At 46.5% G+C, this 18,684-nt stretch overlaps 2 protein-coding genes across 3 annotated transcripts in view; both read right to left on the bottom strand.

The window, feature by feature from the left end:
- CFAP52 (cilia and flagella associated protein 52) overlaps positions 1-2,067 on the bottom strand; it is a 36,975-nt gene extending 34,908 nt beyond the window's left edge. Inside the window, exon 1 of one of the 2 annotated variants that reach the window (XM_073606988.1) lies at positions 1,851-2,067. In XM_073606988.1, coding sequence (XP_073463089.1) covers positions 1,851-1,914 — 64 coding nt within the window. In that variant the 5' untranslated portion in view covers positions 1,915-2,067. The remainder of the gene's footprint in view (positions 1-1,850) is intronic. The other variant, XM_073606987.1, reaches the window with a different exon arrangement.
- A 4,295-nt stretch (positions 2,068-6,362) lies between these two features.
- Positions 6,363-18,684, bottom strand: part of LOC141113714 (TBC1 domain family member 24-like) — a 38,651-nt gene continuing 26,329 nt past the window's right edge. The window contains exons 3-7 of the mRNA XM_073606989.1: positions 16,742-16,900; positions 15,528-15,591; positions 15,265-15,363; positions 10,446-10,761; positions 6,363-7,287 (exon numbers count right to left, since the gene is read on the bottom strand). Of these exons, the coding sequence (XP_073463090.1) occupies positions 7,142-7,287; positions 10,446-10,761; positions 15,265-15,363; positions 15,528-15,591; positions 16,742-16,900 (784 nt within the window). The 3' untranslated portion in view covers positions 6,363-7,141. The remainder of the gene's footprint in view (positions 7,288-10,445; positions 10,762-15,264; positions 15,364-15,527; positions 15,592-16,741; positions 16,901-18,684) is intronic.

Here is an 18,684-nt window from a genome sequence, read left to right on the forward strand (position 1 = left end):
AAAACTTTTTTATTACTATCATTATTATTATTATTAAATTATAAATTATAGGTATTGGAACTTTCTTTCTCATTTGACTGCTAGTGAATGTAATGAATATGAATTTATCCGAAGTTACAAATTATCCTAAAAATAACAAATGCCGCATCTAAACGAAGTGAATGTAACAAATTAATAATAATAAATAACAATAATAAAAAAACGTTTTATTATTATTACTATTATTATTTATTATTAATTTGTTCCGTTCCATTTTCGATGCGGCATTCGTTATTTCGGATAATTCGTAACTTTGGAAAAATTCGTATTCGTTACGTTCACTAACAGCCAAATTTGAAAGAAAGTTCCAATACCTATAAATAAATAATAATAATAATGATAGTAATAAAAAGTTTTTATTATAATTATTGTTATTTATTATTATTAATTTGTTACGTTCCATTCGTTTAGATGCAGAAAATTCCAATACCTATAATTTCATAGTTAGTTATTATTAGTTAGTTATTCTTTCTCCTTTTCGGATTTTCTTTCTCATTTTTGGATATTCAAATTTACACATTTTCGAATTTACGAATTGCAATCGCAACGAATGACCCGGAAAAAAAACAAAAAAACAAATGAAACGAAAACAAATAATTTTTTTTTTTTTTTTTGGCAGTGCACGTCTAAAACGCGCATTCTCCTGTGCAGACGCTGCATATTTCTGGTGCCCGGGATTGTCCTGGAGCTGCATACAGACCTCGGCGCACGCATTCGCCTCTGTATGTACGAGTGGGCAGATGGGGGACACTCTTACATTTTTTTTTTTTACATTATTTTTATTTAATTTATTAAAATTGATTTTTTTTGCGTTTTTTTTTTTTTTTTCATTTAACTTTATTACTATCACAAAGGGGTGAACAACCCCCCCCCCCCGTGATAGCTCTCAGCAGGTGACAGGTACTCTTCATGGAGACATCGGGGGTCTATCGGGACCTCCAATGTCTTCCCTGTCCTCCAAAAGTGGGCTAATCAAGTACAGATTGCGCTTAGTTAGCGGCTTTTCTGAACTGCCAGTCGTTTTATTTTTTTATTTATTTTTTTTTTAACAATTTTTAAAATAATTTTTTTACAATTTTTTAAATAATTTTCATTGAAATATCGGGGCTCTAAAAACACTTTTGAGACAGATAAAGGGATTGAGGACAGAGATTCCTCCGTCCCTTTTCTGTGCAGCCTCAGCTGCACTGCACAGGGAATGAATGGGGAGTGCTCTGTGCTGAGCGGCTTCCTGTTCATTCACAAACGGAAGCATAGTAAACAGTTTATTATGCTTCAGCTATGATTGAACACAGGGAGTGATTGGTATTAAATAAAAGAAGAGGAACAGGGATAGTAGGAGGGGCGACGGCATATACTGATACCGATCCCACTTTATTTTCCCCCCACCGGCCGCTGAATGGCGGCAAAAGGGAGAGAAGGAGAAGCAGGCTTTCATTGGCTGCAGGAGGAATATGCAGATCAGATACACAGTGGGCGTCGCCCTCCCTGTCCCGGTTTCGGGAGTCGGCATAGAAGGGTTATGGTCTACCCATCACCTGACGATCGGTACAAGACCTCTACCAGTCGCCAACCCCCCGGATTAGGGTGTGCCCAGGCACACCTGGCACACCCCTTTCGCAAGCCTATGATTTATTTGTTTATATATATATACTGTATAAATATACAATAATATGATGTATAAATATATATATTATGATATATAACATACAAAGTTACATAGATCAGAAGACAAGTGGAGTCACCCTAGTGGGGCCCCTGCTGGGTTCGGGCCCCTTCGCCCCCCCTCCTCCACCACTCTCCCCTCTCACCATTGAACCCGATGACTGAGTCCAGCTCCAGCTGCATGTCTCCCTCCGGCCCCTCGGTCGCCATGTCTTGTCTTGTCTTGTCTTGTCTTGTGTTGCTTCTGTGAGATGATTTCTGTCTGCAGCTTCCTCCCGTCTCCTAGTAACCGGCTCCTCCGTGTGTTTACCCGTTGCCGTGGGAACCGAGCTCTGCGCAGGCGCGTTAAACGCTCCAATGAGCAGAAGGAGTCCGCCTCCTTCCGAGTTTCCGCATGCGCAGTGGAGGCAGCCTCGGCGTTCTGCTTAGCGCGCATGCGTAATGAACGCCGGGGGTTTCTGAGCAGGGCTGCTGATTGGGGAGACAGGCTGTCCTCTCGTTAGGGAAAGAATGGGGGGGCGGGGTGCACAGTGAGGTGTAATGGGGGCGCACAGTGAGGTGTAATGGGGGCGCACAGTGAGGTGTAATGGGGACGCACAGTGAGGTGTAATGGGGGAGCACAGTGAGGTGTAATGGGGGCGCACAGTGAGGTGTAATGGGGGCGCACAGTGAGGTGTAATGGGGGTGCACAGTGAGGTGTAATGGGGGCGCACAGTGAGGTGTAATGGGGACGCACAGTGAGGTGTAATGGGGGCGCACAGTGAGGTGTAATGGGGGCGCACAGTGAGGTGTAATGGGGGCGCACAGTGAGGTGTAATGGGGGCGCACAGTGAGGTGTAATGAGGGCGCACAGTGAGGTGTAATGGGGGTGCACAGTGAGGTGTAATGGGGGCGCACAGTGAGGTGTAATAGGGGTGCACAGTTATGTATATTAGGGGTGCACAGTGAGGTATAATGGGGGGCACAGTAGGGTGTAATGGGGGTACAGCATGTGGGGGTGCATAGTGAGGTATAGGCGTGCATAGTAGGTGTAATGGGGGTACAGCATGTGGGGGTGCATAGTGAGGTATAGGCGTGCATAGTAGGTGTAATGGGGGTACAGAATGTGGGGGTGCACAGTGAGGTATAGGAGTGTATTGTAGGTGTAATGGGGGTGCACAGTGAGGTATAATGGGGGGCACAGTGAGGTATAGGAGTATATAGTAGGTGTAATGGGGGTACAGAATGTGGGGGTGCACAGTGAGGTATAGGAGTGTATAGTAGGTGTAATGGGGTACAGAATGTGGGGGTGCACAGTGAGGTATAGGAGTGTATTGTAGGTGTAATGGGGGTGCACAGTGAGGTATAATGGGGGGCACAGTGAGGTATAGGAGTATATAGTAGGTGTAATGGGGGTACAGAATGTGGGGGTGCACAGTGAGGTATAGGAGTGTATAGTAGGTGTAATGGGGTACAGAATGTGGGGGTGCACAGTGAGGTATAGGAGTGTATTGTAGGTGTAATGGGGGTGCACAGTGAGGTATAATGGGGGGCACAGTGAGGTATAGGAGTATATAGTAGGTGTAATGGGGTACAGAATGTGGGGGTGCACAGTGAGGTATAGGAGTGTATTGTAGGTGTAATGGGGGTGCACAGTGAGGTATAATGGGGGGCACAGTGAGGTATAGGAGTATATAGTAGGTGTAATGGGGTACAGAATGTGGGGGTGCACAGTGAGGTATAGGAGTGTATTGTAGGTGTAATGGGGGTGCACAGTGAGGTATAATGGGGGTGCACAGTGAGGTATAGGAGTGTATTGTAGGTGTAATGGGGGTGCACAGTGAGGTATAATGGGGGTGCACAGTGAGGTATAGGAGTGTATTGTAGGTGTAATGGGGGTGCACAGTGAGGTATAATGGGGTGCACAGTGAGGTATAGGAGTGTATAGTAGGTGTAATGGGGGTACAGGATGTGGGGGTGCACAGTGAGGTATAGGAGTGTATAGTAGGTGTAATGGGGGTGCACAGTGAGGTATAGGAGTGTATTGTAGGTGTAATGGGGGTGCACAGTGAGGTATAGGAGTGTATAGTAGGTGTAATGGGGGTACAGGATGTGGGGGTGCACAGTGAGGTATAGGAGTGTATAGTAGGTGTAATGGGGGGCACAGTGAGGTATAGGAGTGTATAGTAGGTGTAATGGGGGTACAGAATGTGGGGGTGCACAGTGAGGTATAGGAGTGTATTGTAGGTGTAATGGGGGGCACAGTGAGGTATAGGAGTGTATAGTAGGTGTAATGGGGGGCACAGTGAGGTATAGGAGTGTATAGTAGGTGTAATGGGGGGCACAGTGAGGTATAGGAGTGTATAGTAGGTGTAATGGGGGTACAGAATGTGGGGGTGCACAGTGAGGTATAGGAGTGTATTGTAGGTGTAATGGGGGTGCACAGTGAGGTATAGGAGTGTATTGTAGGTATAATGGGGGGCACAGTGAGGTATAGGAGTGTATAGTAGGTGTAATGGGGGTACAGAATGTGGGGGTGCACAGTGAGGTATAGGAGTGCATAGTAGGTGTAATGGGGTGCACAGTGAGGTATAGGAGTGCATAGTAGGTGTAATGGGGGTACAGAATGTGGGGGTGCACAGTGAGATATAGGAGTTTATAGTAGGTGTAATGGGGTCACAGAATGTGGGGGGTGTTTTTGCCTGAAGTTGCTTTGTAGATCCCCTAAGTTTAGTTTAATGTAACATAAGCCGGATTCGGGGTATCGGAGTCATTGGGGGGGCGGCTGCAGAAATGACAGAACCTCGGAAAGTGTCTGAGGATGTCAGAATGTTTATGAAAGTTCCAGGGTCAGTTCCTCAGATCCGGTTTCCTAAACTGTACCAATATTTCTGTACAATCGTGTGCTACAACCCTTTATAGTCCATCATTAAATAATCTTTTGAATGAGATCACACATGACATACTGAACCTTTGGTAAGTCCTTCCTATGAACATGTAATGCACCTCTTTAGGTTGCTGCACCACACAAGATCTACGCCTTTATTCTGTAGCATAGACGTGTTTTATAGTCAGAGTAATGAACATTGTATAACACGTAACTCAGTAATTCATAATTTAGATATGTATTGTGACGGGAGTCACTTTGGACGGGGGGCCCGTGGAATCCAGAATCCTTTGGAGAGGTTGGGAAACCCTGGTTTCAGCTCCTCATGCACCTCCTATGTCCTAAGTCATCGCGTGTCTATTAGGGGCACGGGGTGTCTGAGAAAATGATGGAAATTTGTAAGAGTTTTGTAGACTGTTGCCATGCCATCTGCAATCCCTGATTAATCAAAGCACTGGTTAGATATGGATTTCATGGTCTTCCATGTAAGAGCCGGTCCATCTGCTACTGGGGGCTTCTGCTATTGTGTGAAGGTGTTCTGTGTTTATAGTGTTTATACTTATGACAATGTGTATTGTGTCTTCTGAGCTAGAAGACGGCAAGTCTGGCCTGAACGGTCTGACCTCTCACGCAGGCTGGTTAAATGACTAGTTAATTAGCTCATGTTAAAGCGGAGTTCCGCTTCAAAAAAAAAAAAGTCAGCAGCTACAAATACTGCAGCTGCTGACGTTTAATAATCGGACACTTACCTGTCCCAGGGTCCAGCGATGCGGGGGAACGAAGCCCCGCTCGCCCCCCCCCCTCCTCTCTGCGGTGCCGGCATTGTCACTGTGGGCGCCCGGCTGTGACTTCACAGCTGGGCACGCACTGCGCGAGCCGCGCTACGCGCTGTGACTGGCCGGGCAATCATCTGGGACCTGTGACATGTCCCAGATCAGGGGTCTTCAAACTACGGCCCTCCAGGTGTTCAGGAACTACAATTCCCATCATCCCCAGTCATGTCTGTGAATGTCAGAGCTTTACAATGCCTCATGGGACGTGTGGTTCTGCACCAGCTGGAGGGCCATAGTTTAAGGATCCCTGTCCCAGATGATCGCCGAGAGGGTGGTAGAAGAGGAGATCTTCCTTCCGGCGCCACGGGTGCGCCAGGAGGAAGTGGGAGCAGGAACCCTTTAAAAAGAGGGTATCCGCTCCCCCCCAACAAAAAAAAAAAATGGGGGTCACCTTCTTTTAAAGCGAACGTTCCATTTTTGGGTAGAACTCCGCTTTAATTTATGTTTCTGGTTACAGTTTGTATTGTTAGGGTAAGATGATCAGGAGGGGGGATGTCCTTCTCACGTGTATAAAAGCCTGTATTCTTGTTCAAATAAAGAGTTCCAGCTTTGCAGCCAAACGAGTCCTGCCTAGTTCTTGGTTGTAATATGTGGCTATAATATCTAATCTCTATATTCAGACTGGAGGAAGTGGTATATGGCGAAAGCACTCAAGCGGAGTGTGGGACCTTCCATGACATGTATCACATACCAGACAAGGCAATTTGCAATCCACCATTAGCAGGCATGGATCGAGATGCATCATGATAAGTCCCTCAGTTATGGGGGAGGGGAGGAGGGTCGGCTAGACTACAAATACGTGTGATAGAACCATATTACTGCATTCAGTCCCCCCCCCCCCCTCCAGCCTAGACGTTCCGCTATAAGTCTTCCCCAGGAACGCACTCATATTGTATGAATTGCATTGCAAAGAAGCACAGAAACCCAGTGATGACATTATTATTGGGTCTAAAATAAGGTTTATAATGAACACAAAACAATTTTATTTAAAAATGTTGTTGGCCAGTTGATGGGGGGGGGGGGCAGGGAAAGCCAAATAAAAGCAGAATAAACTTAAACAGTTGTCACCAGGATAGGAATAGTCTTTCAATAAGGATATCTGCCCTACAACAGGGGCACAGCCTGCAATAAAAATCGACGCTTCCTCACTTTATCCAAAATAAATTTGTCCGGAGTTCCGACTTAATAGAAACAGTGCACACTGCACAACCCGTAGGCAATTATTTTACGTGTTGCAGTGCTCTGAACTTTTTCACAAAGTACTTTATTGCTTTATTTCACTCATGTCCCATTGGCAGAGCAGACCTTTGTCTAGGTGCTAGAGGCCATTCCGTGGTGCAATAACAGTACTCTCCCTATCCACCAAGAATGTCTTTAAAAACACATTTGAGATTCACGAATACAAAAAAAAATAAAACTAAAATGTGCACATAAAAACATTTTTCACATTCCGTAGATTTTTAAAGGAGCCCTTGCCGCTCGAACAGTCTGTATTGCAGAATGCGCGAGGCAAAGACTAGTTTCAATCCAGTTTTAATGTGAAGTCTTTCGTTGCTTGTTCTCATCTTCCAGTCTATTCTGTCTTCAAAGTGTGCTCCTAAGTCAAATCGTTGGATGGAGAGCGGAGACACGGGAACGCCGGGGGCCATTTGGTACGGATAAGAAGAGCGCGGTGCTGGCTCCAGCCACCCATCTGTGAATTTATACAATAGTCTTTTCCTGTGGCCTGTCCGGGCATTTAGGAATTTTGGTAGCCCCAGACCTCCAGGTGCTGGATGTGAAAGTTCTCCTCGCAAAGCGGCGGGTTGTCAAAGGTCTCGCAGTGCTCCGTCCGCCCAACGTTCAGATCTGCGTCAATGTTTAAGGCCTGACCTCCGCCACCACCTGGAATGGAGCAAAAAAAAAAAAGAGAAGGTTTGGTCAGATAAAAAAATCTGAAAGACAACTAAAGGGATGTGGGCACCTGACCATCACACCTACGCCTACATGGCCAATAGCAGGGGTCTCCAAACTTTCTAAACAAAGGGCCATTTTACTGTCCTTCAGACTTTAGGGGGCCGGACTGTGGCCATCGGGAGTACAAAATGTCCCAGCCTCAGTGGAAGTAAACAATCCACCATCATTGGTGTGACTGAGAGGAACTGAGCCCCATTATTAGTCATTGTCATTGGTCAGTGTCATTGGGAGGAATTGTACCCATCATTGGTGTAACTGGGAGGAATTGTGCCGGTCATTGGGAAGAATTGTGCCCATCATTGGTGTCATTGGGAGGAATTGTATCCATCATTGGTGTCATTGGGAGGAATTGTGCCCACCATTGGTGTGATTGTGCTTGTCATTGGGAGGAATTGTGCCCATCATTGGTGTCATTGGGAGGAATTGTGCCCATCATTGGTGTAATTGTGCTTGTCATTGGGAGGAATTGTGCCCATCATTGGTGTCATTGGGAGGAATTGTGCCCATCATTGGTGTAATTGTGCTTGTCATTGGGAGGAATTGTGCCCATCATTGGTGTAATTGGGAGGAATTGTGCCTATCATTGGTGTCATTGGGAGGAATTATGCCCATCATTGGGAGGAATTGTGCCCGTCATTGAGAGGAATTATGTCCTTCATTAGGAGGAATTGTGCCCATCATCGGTGTGATTGTGCCCGTCATTGGAAGGAATTGTGCCCATCATTGGTGTCATTGGGAGGAATTGTGCCCATCATTGGTGTGATTGTGCCCATCATTGGAAGGAATTGTGCCCATCATTGGTGTCTTTGGGAGGAACTGTGCTCAGTCAGTGGGAGGAATTGTGCCCTATTATTGATGTCCTTGGGAGGAACTGGGCACCGTCATTGGGAGGAATTGTGCCCCATTATTGGTGTCCTTGAGAGGAACTGTGCACTGTCATTGGAAGGAATTGTGCCCCATCATTGGTGTCATTGGGAGGAATTGTGCCCCATCATTGGTGTCATTGGGAGGAATTGTGCCCCATCATTGGTGTCATTGGGAGGAATTGTGCCCCATCATTGGTGTAATTGGGAGGAATTGTGCCCGTCATTGGGAGGAATTGTGCCCATCATTGGTGTCATTTGGGAGGGATTGTGCCCCACATTGGGAGGAATTGTGCCCATAATTGGTGTCATTGGGTGAAACTGTGCCCCATCATTGGTGTTATTAGGCCCCATTGTTTGTGTCATTGGGAGGAACTGTCCCCCATTGTTGGTGTCATTGAGAGGATATGTGCCCTTCGTTAGTGATAGTGCCCCAAGGCTCGGACAAAAGCAAGCAAAGGGCCGTATCTGGCCCCTGGGCTGCAGCTTGGAGACCGCTGGCCGATAGGATGTGAACACCCCTATGTATGACTGAGATCAGATGTTTTCAAAGAAGGGTTCCAGTAGTGCTACACCATACAAAGACATTTTAGAGCGGGGGGTCGGGGTCGATTGTGGGCAGGTGACGGGTAAATCTCGTCCTTGGTTGCCGACCACAGGACCTGAAGTGGAGGGGCGGGATTTAGTGGAACTTCCTCTGATGCCCTGCCTTCCTGTGTGCTCCCTCCCCCACACAGCGCTGCTGGTTTCCCCCTTCTCCTCTCCCGCTGGCTGCTATGGGGGATCAATTCAGGATATGTCTTTTACCGAATCCTTGGTTTTCTTACCCTACACATTCACACCTTTGCATGCTGGGTTGGTGATATCACAAGTCGGCGGGGCCACCAGGTCACCTCGCCTGGTGGGCCCACCCCTTACCTATTTAAGAACTGTCAGATGGAGGAAGGGGCAGTTGGCGGTTAGCCTTTGACGAGTGCGCAGAGCTTTTTTTTTTTTTTTCGGGTGCGGCGGGCGGCGTGATTGACGATGGATCTACATTGGGGGACATTTTTTTTTGATTTGACCTGCCTGGCTGCATGCTCGGATAAGGGTCTGGTGTGGATTTGGGGGGGGGGGGGCTTCACGCCATGTTTACTACGCTCCTGTTTGAGAATGACCACAAAGCTGCTCAGCGCAGAGCACTTCTCATTCATTCACCGTCCAGTTCAGCTGAGGCTGCAGAGAAAGGGTTGGGGGAATCTCTGTCCTCAGTCCCTTTATCTGTCTCAAATGTGAGAGATCAGGTGACTGTTTGGACCCCTGATATGTCACCAAAGGCCCCCCCCAACACGCCAGTTACATTTTTTTCTTTTTTTTTTACAAAATTAAGTACTCGTTCAAATTTGCTTTGCTCTCTAAAGAGCAGTCAGCATTTGGATCACTCTTCAGAAAACATTTGACAAGCAGTGAGGAGGGATATTGCCTCTTCACCGCCTGCTTTAACCCCGCACTATGCAACTGCTTTGCACGTGGGTTGGGCGGCACTTGCAGAGCAATGCTTTTCACCTGAATGGGTCTTGTTCGATCGATGAGGGTATAAATTTCTGCTATGGCTGCGAAGCATCACTTTGGGTCCATGGCATTTTGGTGAAAATATCATTTGAGGGGGGCCTGTGAGACAGGCTGTACGGGGCTCTGTGATTTCTAACAGCAGCCCTTGCATACAGTGTGTGACGCCATCACGCCACCCCCATCATGCTGTACCATCTGTTCCTGCTTAGGGCCCATGTCTACTTTTTTTGCATTCTCTGGATGTAGTCCAAAAGAGTGATGGAGTTGCTGCCTCAAATGTGAAGATCTAGAGGGGTGAAAGCAGAAATCTGACCACTTGGAATTCCCAAGAGAAATAAGAAGCCAATCAGGTGCCTTAACCCTCCCATCATCTGCCAAACACTAGAACACAGATTTTTGGAGGACCAACCCTTTACCACCGCTACAGAGCATACTGAAGGAAACACAGCTATACGAAATGGTTCTACTAGACCAGTGATGGTGAACATTGGCACCTCTAGATGTTTTGGAACTACATTTCCCATGATGCTCATGCACTCTGCAGTGTAGTGGAGCATCACGGGGAAGTGTAGTTCCAAAACATCTGGGGTGCCAATGTTCGCCATCACTGTCCTAGAATTCTGTTGGCTGGTATGGGTTTGTGCCCTCGGTAATGGTTTCCATCCACCTTACCTATGATAAAACCTTGGCTGTTGCCAGACATAAACATGGAGGCAGTTTTGGAAGGCAGCTGGAAGTGACGGACGGACAGGAACGGAGATAACCGGCTTGGGTTTCCTTCCATGGGGACGGTCAGAAAGTTGGAGGACTCCGAGGGGCTGCTGGGCGCAGAGCTCATACTCGATGAATGAGGACGCAGCGGGGGTAAAGCTATACGGGAACCGTGGGAGTAGGAGCGAGGTCTGGAGCGTGGGGAAGGCGGGGCTACCTTCACCATCTCCGGCTTCCTCACCACGACCCACTCGTACCTCTCCATCTCTGGCTGGACCTGGGGAGGGAAAACAAAAACTGTAAAAAAAATAATACTGCATTATGGGCACTAGATGGAGCTGACGATTATAGGAAATAATCATAGCATAAATAATATGGCAAACATTTGTGGTATCCAGGGCTTTTTTTTATTTTCAGGGAATAGGTGCAGGTACTCCTTCCTTCCATATCACCCCTTGTCTCCGCCCCCTACCCACCTCTGAGTACCGTACCTTGGTACCACCCCCTACCCACCTCTGAGCACCGACCTTGGTACCACCCTCTACCCACCTCCAAGCACTGTCCCTTGGTACCACCCCCTACCCACCTCTGAGCACCGTCCCTTGGTACCACCCCCTACCCACCTCTGTGCACCGTCCCTTGTTCCACCCCGTACCCACCTCTGAGCACCGTCTCTTGGTACCACCCCCTACCCACCTCTGAGCACCGACCTTGGTACCACCCCCTACCCACCTCCGAGCACCGTCCCTTGATCACACCCGCTACCCACCTCCGAAAACTGTCCCTTGGTACCACCCCCTACCCACCTCTGAGCACCGTCCCTTGGTACCACCCCCTACCCACCTCTGAGCACCAACCTTGGTACCACCCCCTACCCACCTCTGAGCACCAACCTTGGTACCACCCCCTACCTACCTCTGAGCACTGTCCCTTGGTTCCACCCCCTATCCACCTTATAGTACCAATCAACAAGAGATCCCCCTCAGCAACATTAAATCCACCACTAAAAATACCCCCAACCCCAGCAACAACAGACCCCCCATTAGCAACAATAGACCCCTCCCTCAACAGTAGATCCATCCCAGCAACAATAATCCCCACCCAGCAACAATAAACCTCCACAGCAACCATTGGACCCCCCCACAGCAATAGACCCCCCCCCCAGTGACCATCGATCCCGCAGCAGCCAGCATCAGTAGACCCTCCAGCACACTCTAGTACCCCTTGCCATTACATACACACAGGGAGGTGACAGAACCCCTGCGTTCCCGCTTAAAAGAAAAAAAAAAAAAAAAAAAAAGCCCCGGTGGTACCCATATTGTTAAGACATCTACATATATAGCTCCCTGTGCATACAATTGATAAAAATCTGCCACAGCTGAGCCTTTTAAGAGTTTGCTTATACCAACTGTAACGATCATAAATATATTGGCACGTTATAATTAATGTATGACATTAAAATTGTAAATGGAAACTGCTTCCCATCATGAATTGATGTATGTGGTAGGGTGTAATTATTGAATCGACCACAAGATGGCGATATAATTATGAATTGCGTTATTTCATATAAATTGATTTTTAATTGTATCATTTTAACATCTGTACCTTTTTATTAATTTTTTGACAATTAATTGAGATCATAATGAGTACAATTGTAAGGAAACAGGAATCTAATTCTGGATTGATGAGTTGGAAGCAGCTCCCATTGGTAGCGGTTCATATACAGGTGCATCTCAAAAAAATGTAAAATAACAAAAAAGTTCATTTATTTCAGTAATTTAATTTAAAAAGTGAAACTCGTATATTGTACATAGATGCGTTACACACAGAGTGATATATTTTAAGCATTTCTTTCTTTTAATTTTGATGATTATGGCTTACAGCACACCCCAAGTTTCAGTATCTCAGAAAGATTGAATATTACATAAGACCAATAAAAAAAAAGGATATTCAATAGAGAAATGTTGTCTTAGTGAGAAGTCTGTCCATGTACAGTATAGTATGCACTCAATACTTGGTTGAGGCTCCTTTTGCATGAATTACGGCATCAATGGGGCGTGGCATGGAGGGGATCAGCCTGCTGAGGTGTTATGGAAGCCCAGGTTGCTGGCCTTCATCTCCTCTGCATTGTTGGGTCTGGTGTCTCTCATCTTCCTCTTGACGATTCCCCACAGATTCTCTATGGGGTTCAGGTAGGAGAGTTTGCTGGACAATCAAGCGCAGTGATCCCATGATCATGTGACCAGGTATTGGTAGTTTTGGCAGTGTGGGAGGTGCCAAGTCCTGCTGGAAAATGAAATCAGCATCTCCATAAAGCTGGTCAGCAGAGGGAAGCATGAAGAGCACTTCACATTGGACCACATGCAACTTAGATTCTGTGCCTCTCCACTCCTCCTCCAGGCTCTGGGACCGCAATTTCCAAATGAAATGAAAAAATTTACTTTAATCCTTAGGCCAGGTAAGACGCTTCTGACATTGTCTCTGGTTCAGGAGTGGTTTGACAGCTTGACAATTGGACAGTTGTAGCCCATGTCCTGGATATGTCGGTGGCTCTTGAAGCACAGACACCAGCTGTAGTCCACTCCTTGTGAATCTCCCCTCAAATTCTTGATTGGTCTTTGCTTCACAATGCTCTCACGGTTGCGGTTATCCCTGTTGCTCTGCACCATTTTCTACCACACTTTTTCCTTCCACTCAACTTTCCATGGCTATGCTTGGATACAGCACTCTGTGAACAGCCAGGTCCTTTAGCAATGACCTTTTATGACTTACCCTCTTTGTGGAGGGTGTCAATGACTGTCTTCTGGATAACTGTCAAGTCAGCAGTCTTCCCCATGATTGTGTAACCTACTAAACCCGACTGAGAGACCATTTAAAGGCTCAGGAAACCTTTACAGGTGTTTTGATTTATATAGCAGATTAGAGTGTGAGCCCTCGAGTGTACAATATTCAACTTTCACAATATTCTAATTTTCTGAGATACTGAATTTTGGGGTGTCACTCGCTGTAAGCCACAATCATCAAAATTAAAAGAAAGAAATGCTTGAAATATATCACTCTGTGTGTAACGCATCTACAATTTATATACAGTATCTCACACAAGTAAGTACACCCCTCACATTTTTTAAAATCTTTTCTTCTCTCTTTTCATGTGACAACACTGAAGAAATGACACTTTGCTACAATGTAAAGTAGTGAGTGTACAGCTTGTATAACAGTGTAAATTTGCCGTCCCCTCAAAATAACTCAACACACAGCCATTAATGTCTAAACCGCTGGCAACAAAAGTCAGTACACCCCTAAATGAAAATGTCCAAATTAGCCATTTCCCCTCCCCGGTGTCATGTGACTCGTTAGTAATACAAGGTCTCAGGTGTGAATGGGGAGCAGGTGTGTTAAATTTGGTGTTATCGCTCTCACTCTCTCATACTGGTCACTGGATGTCAACATGGCACTTCATGGCAAAGAACTCTCTGAGGATCTGAAAAAAAAAATTGTTGCTCTACATAAAGATGGCCTAGGCTATAAGAAGATTGCCAAGACCATGAAACTGAGCTGCAGCACGGTGGCCAAGACCATACAGCGGTATAACAGGACAGGTTCCACTCAGAACAGGCCTCGCCATGGTCCACCAAAGAAGTTGAGGTCACGTGCTCAGCGTCATATCCAGAGGTTGTCTTTGGGAAATAGACATATGAGTGCTGCCAGCATTGCTGCAGAGGTTGTAGGGGTGGGGGGTCAGCCTGTCAGTGCTCAGACCATACGCCGCACACTGCATCAAATTGGTCTGCACGGCTGTCGTCCCAGAAGGAAGCCTCTTCTAAAGATGATGCACAAGAAAGCCTGCAAACAGTTTGCTGAAGACAAGCAGACTAAGGACATGGATTACTGGAACCATGTCCTGTGGTCTGATGAGACCAAGATAAACTTATTTGGTTCAGATGGTGACAAGCGTGTGTGGCGGCAACCAGGTGAGGAGGACAAAGACAAGTGTGTCTTGTCTACAGTCAAGCATGGTGGTGGGAGTGTCATGGTCTGGGGCTGCATGAGTGCTGCCGGCACTGGGGGGCTACAGATCATTGAGGGAACCATGAATGCCAACATGTACTGTGACATACTGAGGCAGAGCATGATCCCCTCCCTTCAGAGACTGGACCGCAGGGCAGTATTCCAACATGATAACCACCCCAAACACACCTCCAAGACCACCACTGCCTTGCTAAAGAAGCTGAGGGTAAAGATGATGGACTGACCAAGCATGTCTCCAGACCTAAACCCTATTGATCATCAGTGGGACATCCTCAAACGGAAGGTGGAGGAGCACAAGGTCTCTAACATCCACCAGCTCCGTGATGTCATCATGGGGGAGGGGAAGAGGACTCCAGTGACAACCTGTGAAGCTCTGGTGACCTCCATGCCCAAGAGGGTTAAGGCAGTGCTGGAAAATAATGATGGCCACACAAAATATTGACACTTTGGGCCCAATTTGGACATTTTCACTTAGGGGTGTACTGACTTTTGTTGCCAGTGGTTTAGACATTAATGGCTGTGTGTTGAGTTATTTTGAGGGGACAGCAAATTTACACTGTTATACAAGCTGTACACTCACTACTTTACATTGTAGACAAGTGTCATTTCTTCAGTGTTGTCACATGAAAAGATAGGAGAAAAGATTTACACAAATGTGAGTGAGGGGTGTACTTACTTTTGTGAGATACTGTATATGTAGATACAAAAAATATATTTACAGCCTCCTGTAACTACATCTGGGACAACTTACGGTGAACACAAAGCATTCTCCAGTGCCGAAAAAGGTGGCCACTTGTCCACAGCATTTCCTCCGTTCATTCCAGTCGGTGGAGAGGTAGGCTCCGAACACCTGCGAAACACAGAGATACCATCCTCAGATCTCTCCAAACAAAATGAATAACCATCAATACTATGGCCAATGTATCGTTTGCAGAGTTTGTTGGCACTAAAGAAAAAAAGGAAAAAGCAACAAATAAAAACTTCATAGCTTTTTTTATTGGCGCTGTTGATTACCTTGCTTGTAGTTGTTTTGATGAGCAAGACGGTAGGTTCAAACCCTTCACAGTGGGCATAAAATCTGCAATTAGATATACAATTATCACTGTTTGTGTTGAGGTTGGCTTGCAAGGCATCATGGAGGTGTCGAAGAGAAGCTTCCTTGATATAAACTATATTGTCAAAAGTATTGGGACGCCTGCCTTTACACGCACATGAACTTTAATGACATCCCAGTCTTAGTCCGTAGGGTTCAATATTGAGTTAGCTCCGCCCTTTGCAGCTTCAACTCTTCTGGGAAGGCCGTCCACAAGGTTTAGGAGGGTGTCTATGGGAATGTTTGACTATTCTTCCAGAAGCGCATTTGTGAGGTCAGGCACTGATGTTGGATGAGAAGGCCTGGCTCGCAGTCTCCCCTCTAATTCATCCGAAAGGTGTTCTATCGGGTTGAGGTCAGGACTCTGTGCAGGCCAGTCAAGTTCCTCCACCCCAAACTCGCTCATCCATGTCTTTATGGCCTTGCTTTGTCCACTGGTCCAATTCATTTGGTGGAGGGGGGATTATGGTGTGGGGGGAGGGGGGATTATGGTGTGGGGGGGAGGGGGGATTATGGTGTGGGGGTTGTTTTTCAGGGGTTGGGCTTGGCCCTTTAGTTCCAGTGAAGTGAACACTTAAGGTGTCAGCATACCAAGACAGTTTGGACAATTTCATGCTCCCAGCTTGTGGGAACAGTTTGGGGACGGCCCCTTCCTGTTCCAACATGACTGCCCACCAGTGCACAAAGCAAGGTCCATGACTGGCCTGACCTCAACCCGATAGAACACCTTTGGGATGAATTAGAGTGGAGACTGTGAGCCAGGCCTTCTCGTCCGACATCACTGCCTGACCTCACAAATGCTCTTCTGGAAGAATGGTCAAACATTCCCATAGACACCCTCCTAAACCTTGTGGACGGCCTTCCCAGAAGAGTTGAAGTTGTTATAGCTGCAAAGGGCGGAGCCAACTCAATATTGAACCCTCCGGACTAAGACTGGGATGCCATTAAAGTTTAAGTGCGTGTAAAGGCAGGTGTCCCAATACTTTTGACAATATCGTGTATCTCGCCATGTGAAGTGGAGCATGCTAAGTAATGTGTGTTACACATTACTAGGTATTTATCACACAGACATCACAGTACTTCCCCTGACAACGCCTTCATCTGCTTTTCAGATATGTGACTATTGATTACTGACCTCTGTAAGCTATAGCCGTGTTCCAGCGTAGAGAACAGCAGGACAGGGGGGTACAAGGAAAACCGTTCCGGTATCCAGGACCAAACCACCCTCATTTCCTGCGCCGTGACAATCTCAGAGCTGAAATTCAAAATGTCGACCGACATATGCCCAGACTGCCTGCCGAGAAATACAAACATTATTATTATTACAAAATGGAAGCGAGCGTTTGCATGATTGAGGCGGTTCAGTTATATCGATCTAGCACCAGATTTTTTTTTTAATTAATGTTATTATCATAAACAAATTAGTATCCCCAAAATGTAATGATTTAAATAATTGAAGTCACAGAAATAGATATTAAGTCAGATGCACATTGGGGGAGCACCTTCTTCCACATGTTTGCTGTGTCCTCCACACGGCTTCTCACAAACTACAAACAGGACTTCTTATGACTTTCTTTCTCCAATGTCTTTCTTCTTGTCACTCTTCATAAAGGGCAGATTTGTGGAGAACACGACTAATAGTTGTCCTGTGGACAGATTCTCCCACCTGAGCTGTGGATCTCTGCAGCTCCTCCAGAGTTACCATGGACCTCTTGGCTCTTCTCTGATGAATGTTCTCCTTGCCCGGTAGGCATGTGCAATTTGTTTCGTTCCTCAATTCGTTTTTCAACTAATTTCGACAAATTCGTTAATTAGGGAATATCCGAATTAACAAAAACCCGTTTAACAAATTTTTTCTGAATATTCGTAAACTCGATAAAATTGGACATTCTTAAATTCGTACATTAGTAAATTAGTGAATTCGTAAATTTGTAAATTCGAAAATTCAGAAATCTGAAATAATAGTTAACTAATAATAACTTAACTATTACTAGTAACTTTTAAATGATAGGTATTGTAATTTCCTTTCAGATTTGGCTGTTAGTGAACGTAACAAATACAAAATTTATCCGAAGTTATGAATGATCCGGAAAAACGAATGCCGTATCCAAACGAATGGAATGTAATGAATTAATAATAATAGATAACAATAATAATAATAACGTTTTATTATTATTATTATTTATTATTAATTTGTTACGTTCCATTCGTTTTGGATACGGCATTCGTTTTTTTCGGATAATTCATAACTTCGGATAAATTTTGTATGTGTTATGCCGCGTACACACGGTCGGACTTTCCGGCATACTTGGTCCGGCGGACCAGAGTGTGCCGGACAATCCGCCCGTGTGTGGGCGGCGGCGGACTTTTCCGGCGGACTTCTTCCCAAAAGCCCGCCGGACCTAGATTTTAAACATGTTTGAAATCTTTCCGTCGGACTCAGTTTCGGGCGGAAAGTCCGCTCGTGTGTGTGCTGGTCCGACGGAAAGCCCGCTCGTGTGTAGGCTGGTCCGACAGACCAAATACGACACGAGGGGATGGTATTGCATCTCGCGCTCGCTGCAATAGGAAAAACAAATCTTCCTATTGCGGCGAGCGCGGGGCATACCAGGCCCTTAGGTCTGGTATGGATTATAAAGGGGAACCCCGCTACGCCGAAAAAACGGCGTGGGGTCCCCCTAAAATCCATACCAGACCCCGATCCGAGCACGCAGCCTGGCCGGTCAGGAAAGGGGGTGGGGACGAGCGAGCGCCCCCCCCCTCCTGAACCGTACCAGGCCGCATGCCCTCAACATGGGGGGTGGGTGCTTTGGGGGAGGGGGGCGCCCTGCGCCCCCCCCCCCAAAGCACCTTGTCCCCATGTTGATGAGGACAAGGGCCTCTTCCCGACAACCCTGGCCGTTGGTTGTCGGGGTCTGCGGGCGGGGGCTTATCGGAATCTGGGAGCCCCCTTTAATAAGGGGGCCCCCAGATCCCGGCCCCCCACCCTATGTAAATGAGTATGGGGTACATGGTACCCCTACCCATTTACCTAGGAAAAAAGTGTAAGTAATAAAACACACTACACAGGTTTTTAAA

Source organism: Aquarana catesbeiana, linkage group LG12, assembly GCF_042186555.1.
Source record: "Aquarana catesbeiana isolate 2022-GZ linkage group LG12, ASM4218655v1, whole genome shotgun sequence".
Taxonomy (NCBI): Eukaryota; Metazoa; Chordata; class Amphibia; order Anura; family Ranidae; genus Aquarana; species Aquarana catesbeiana.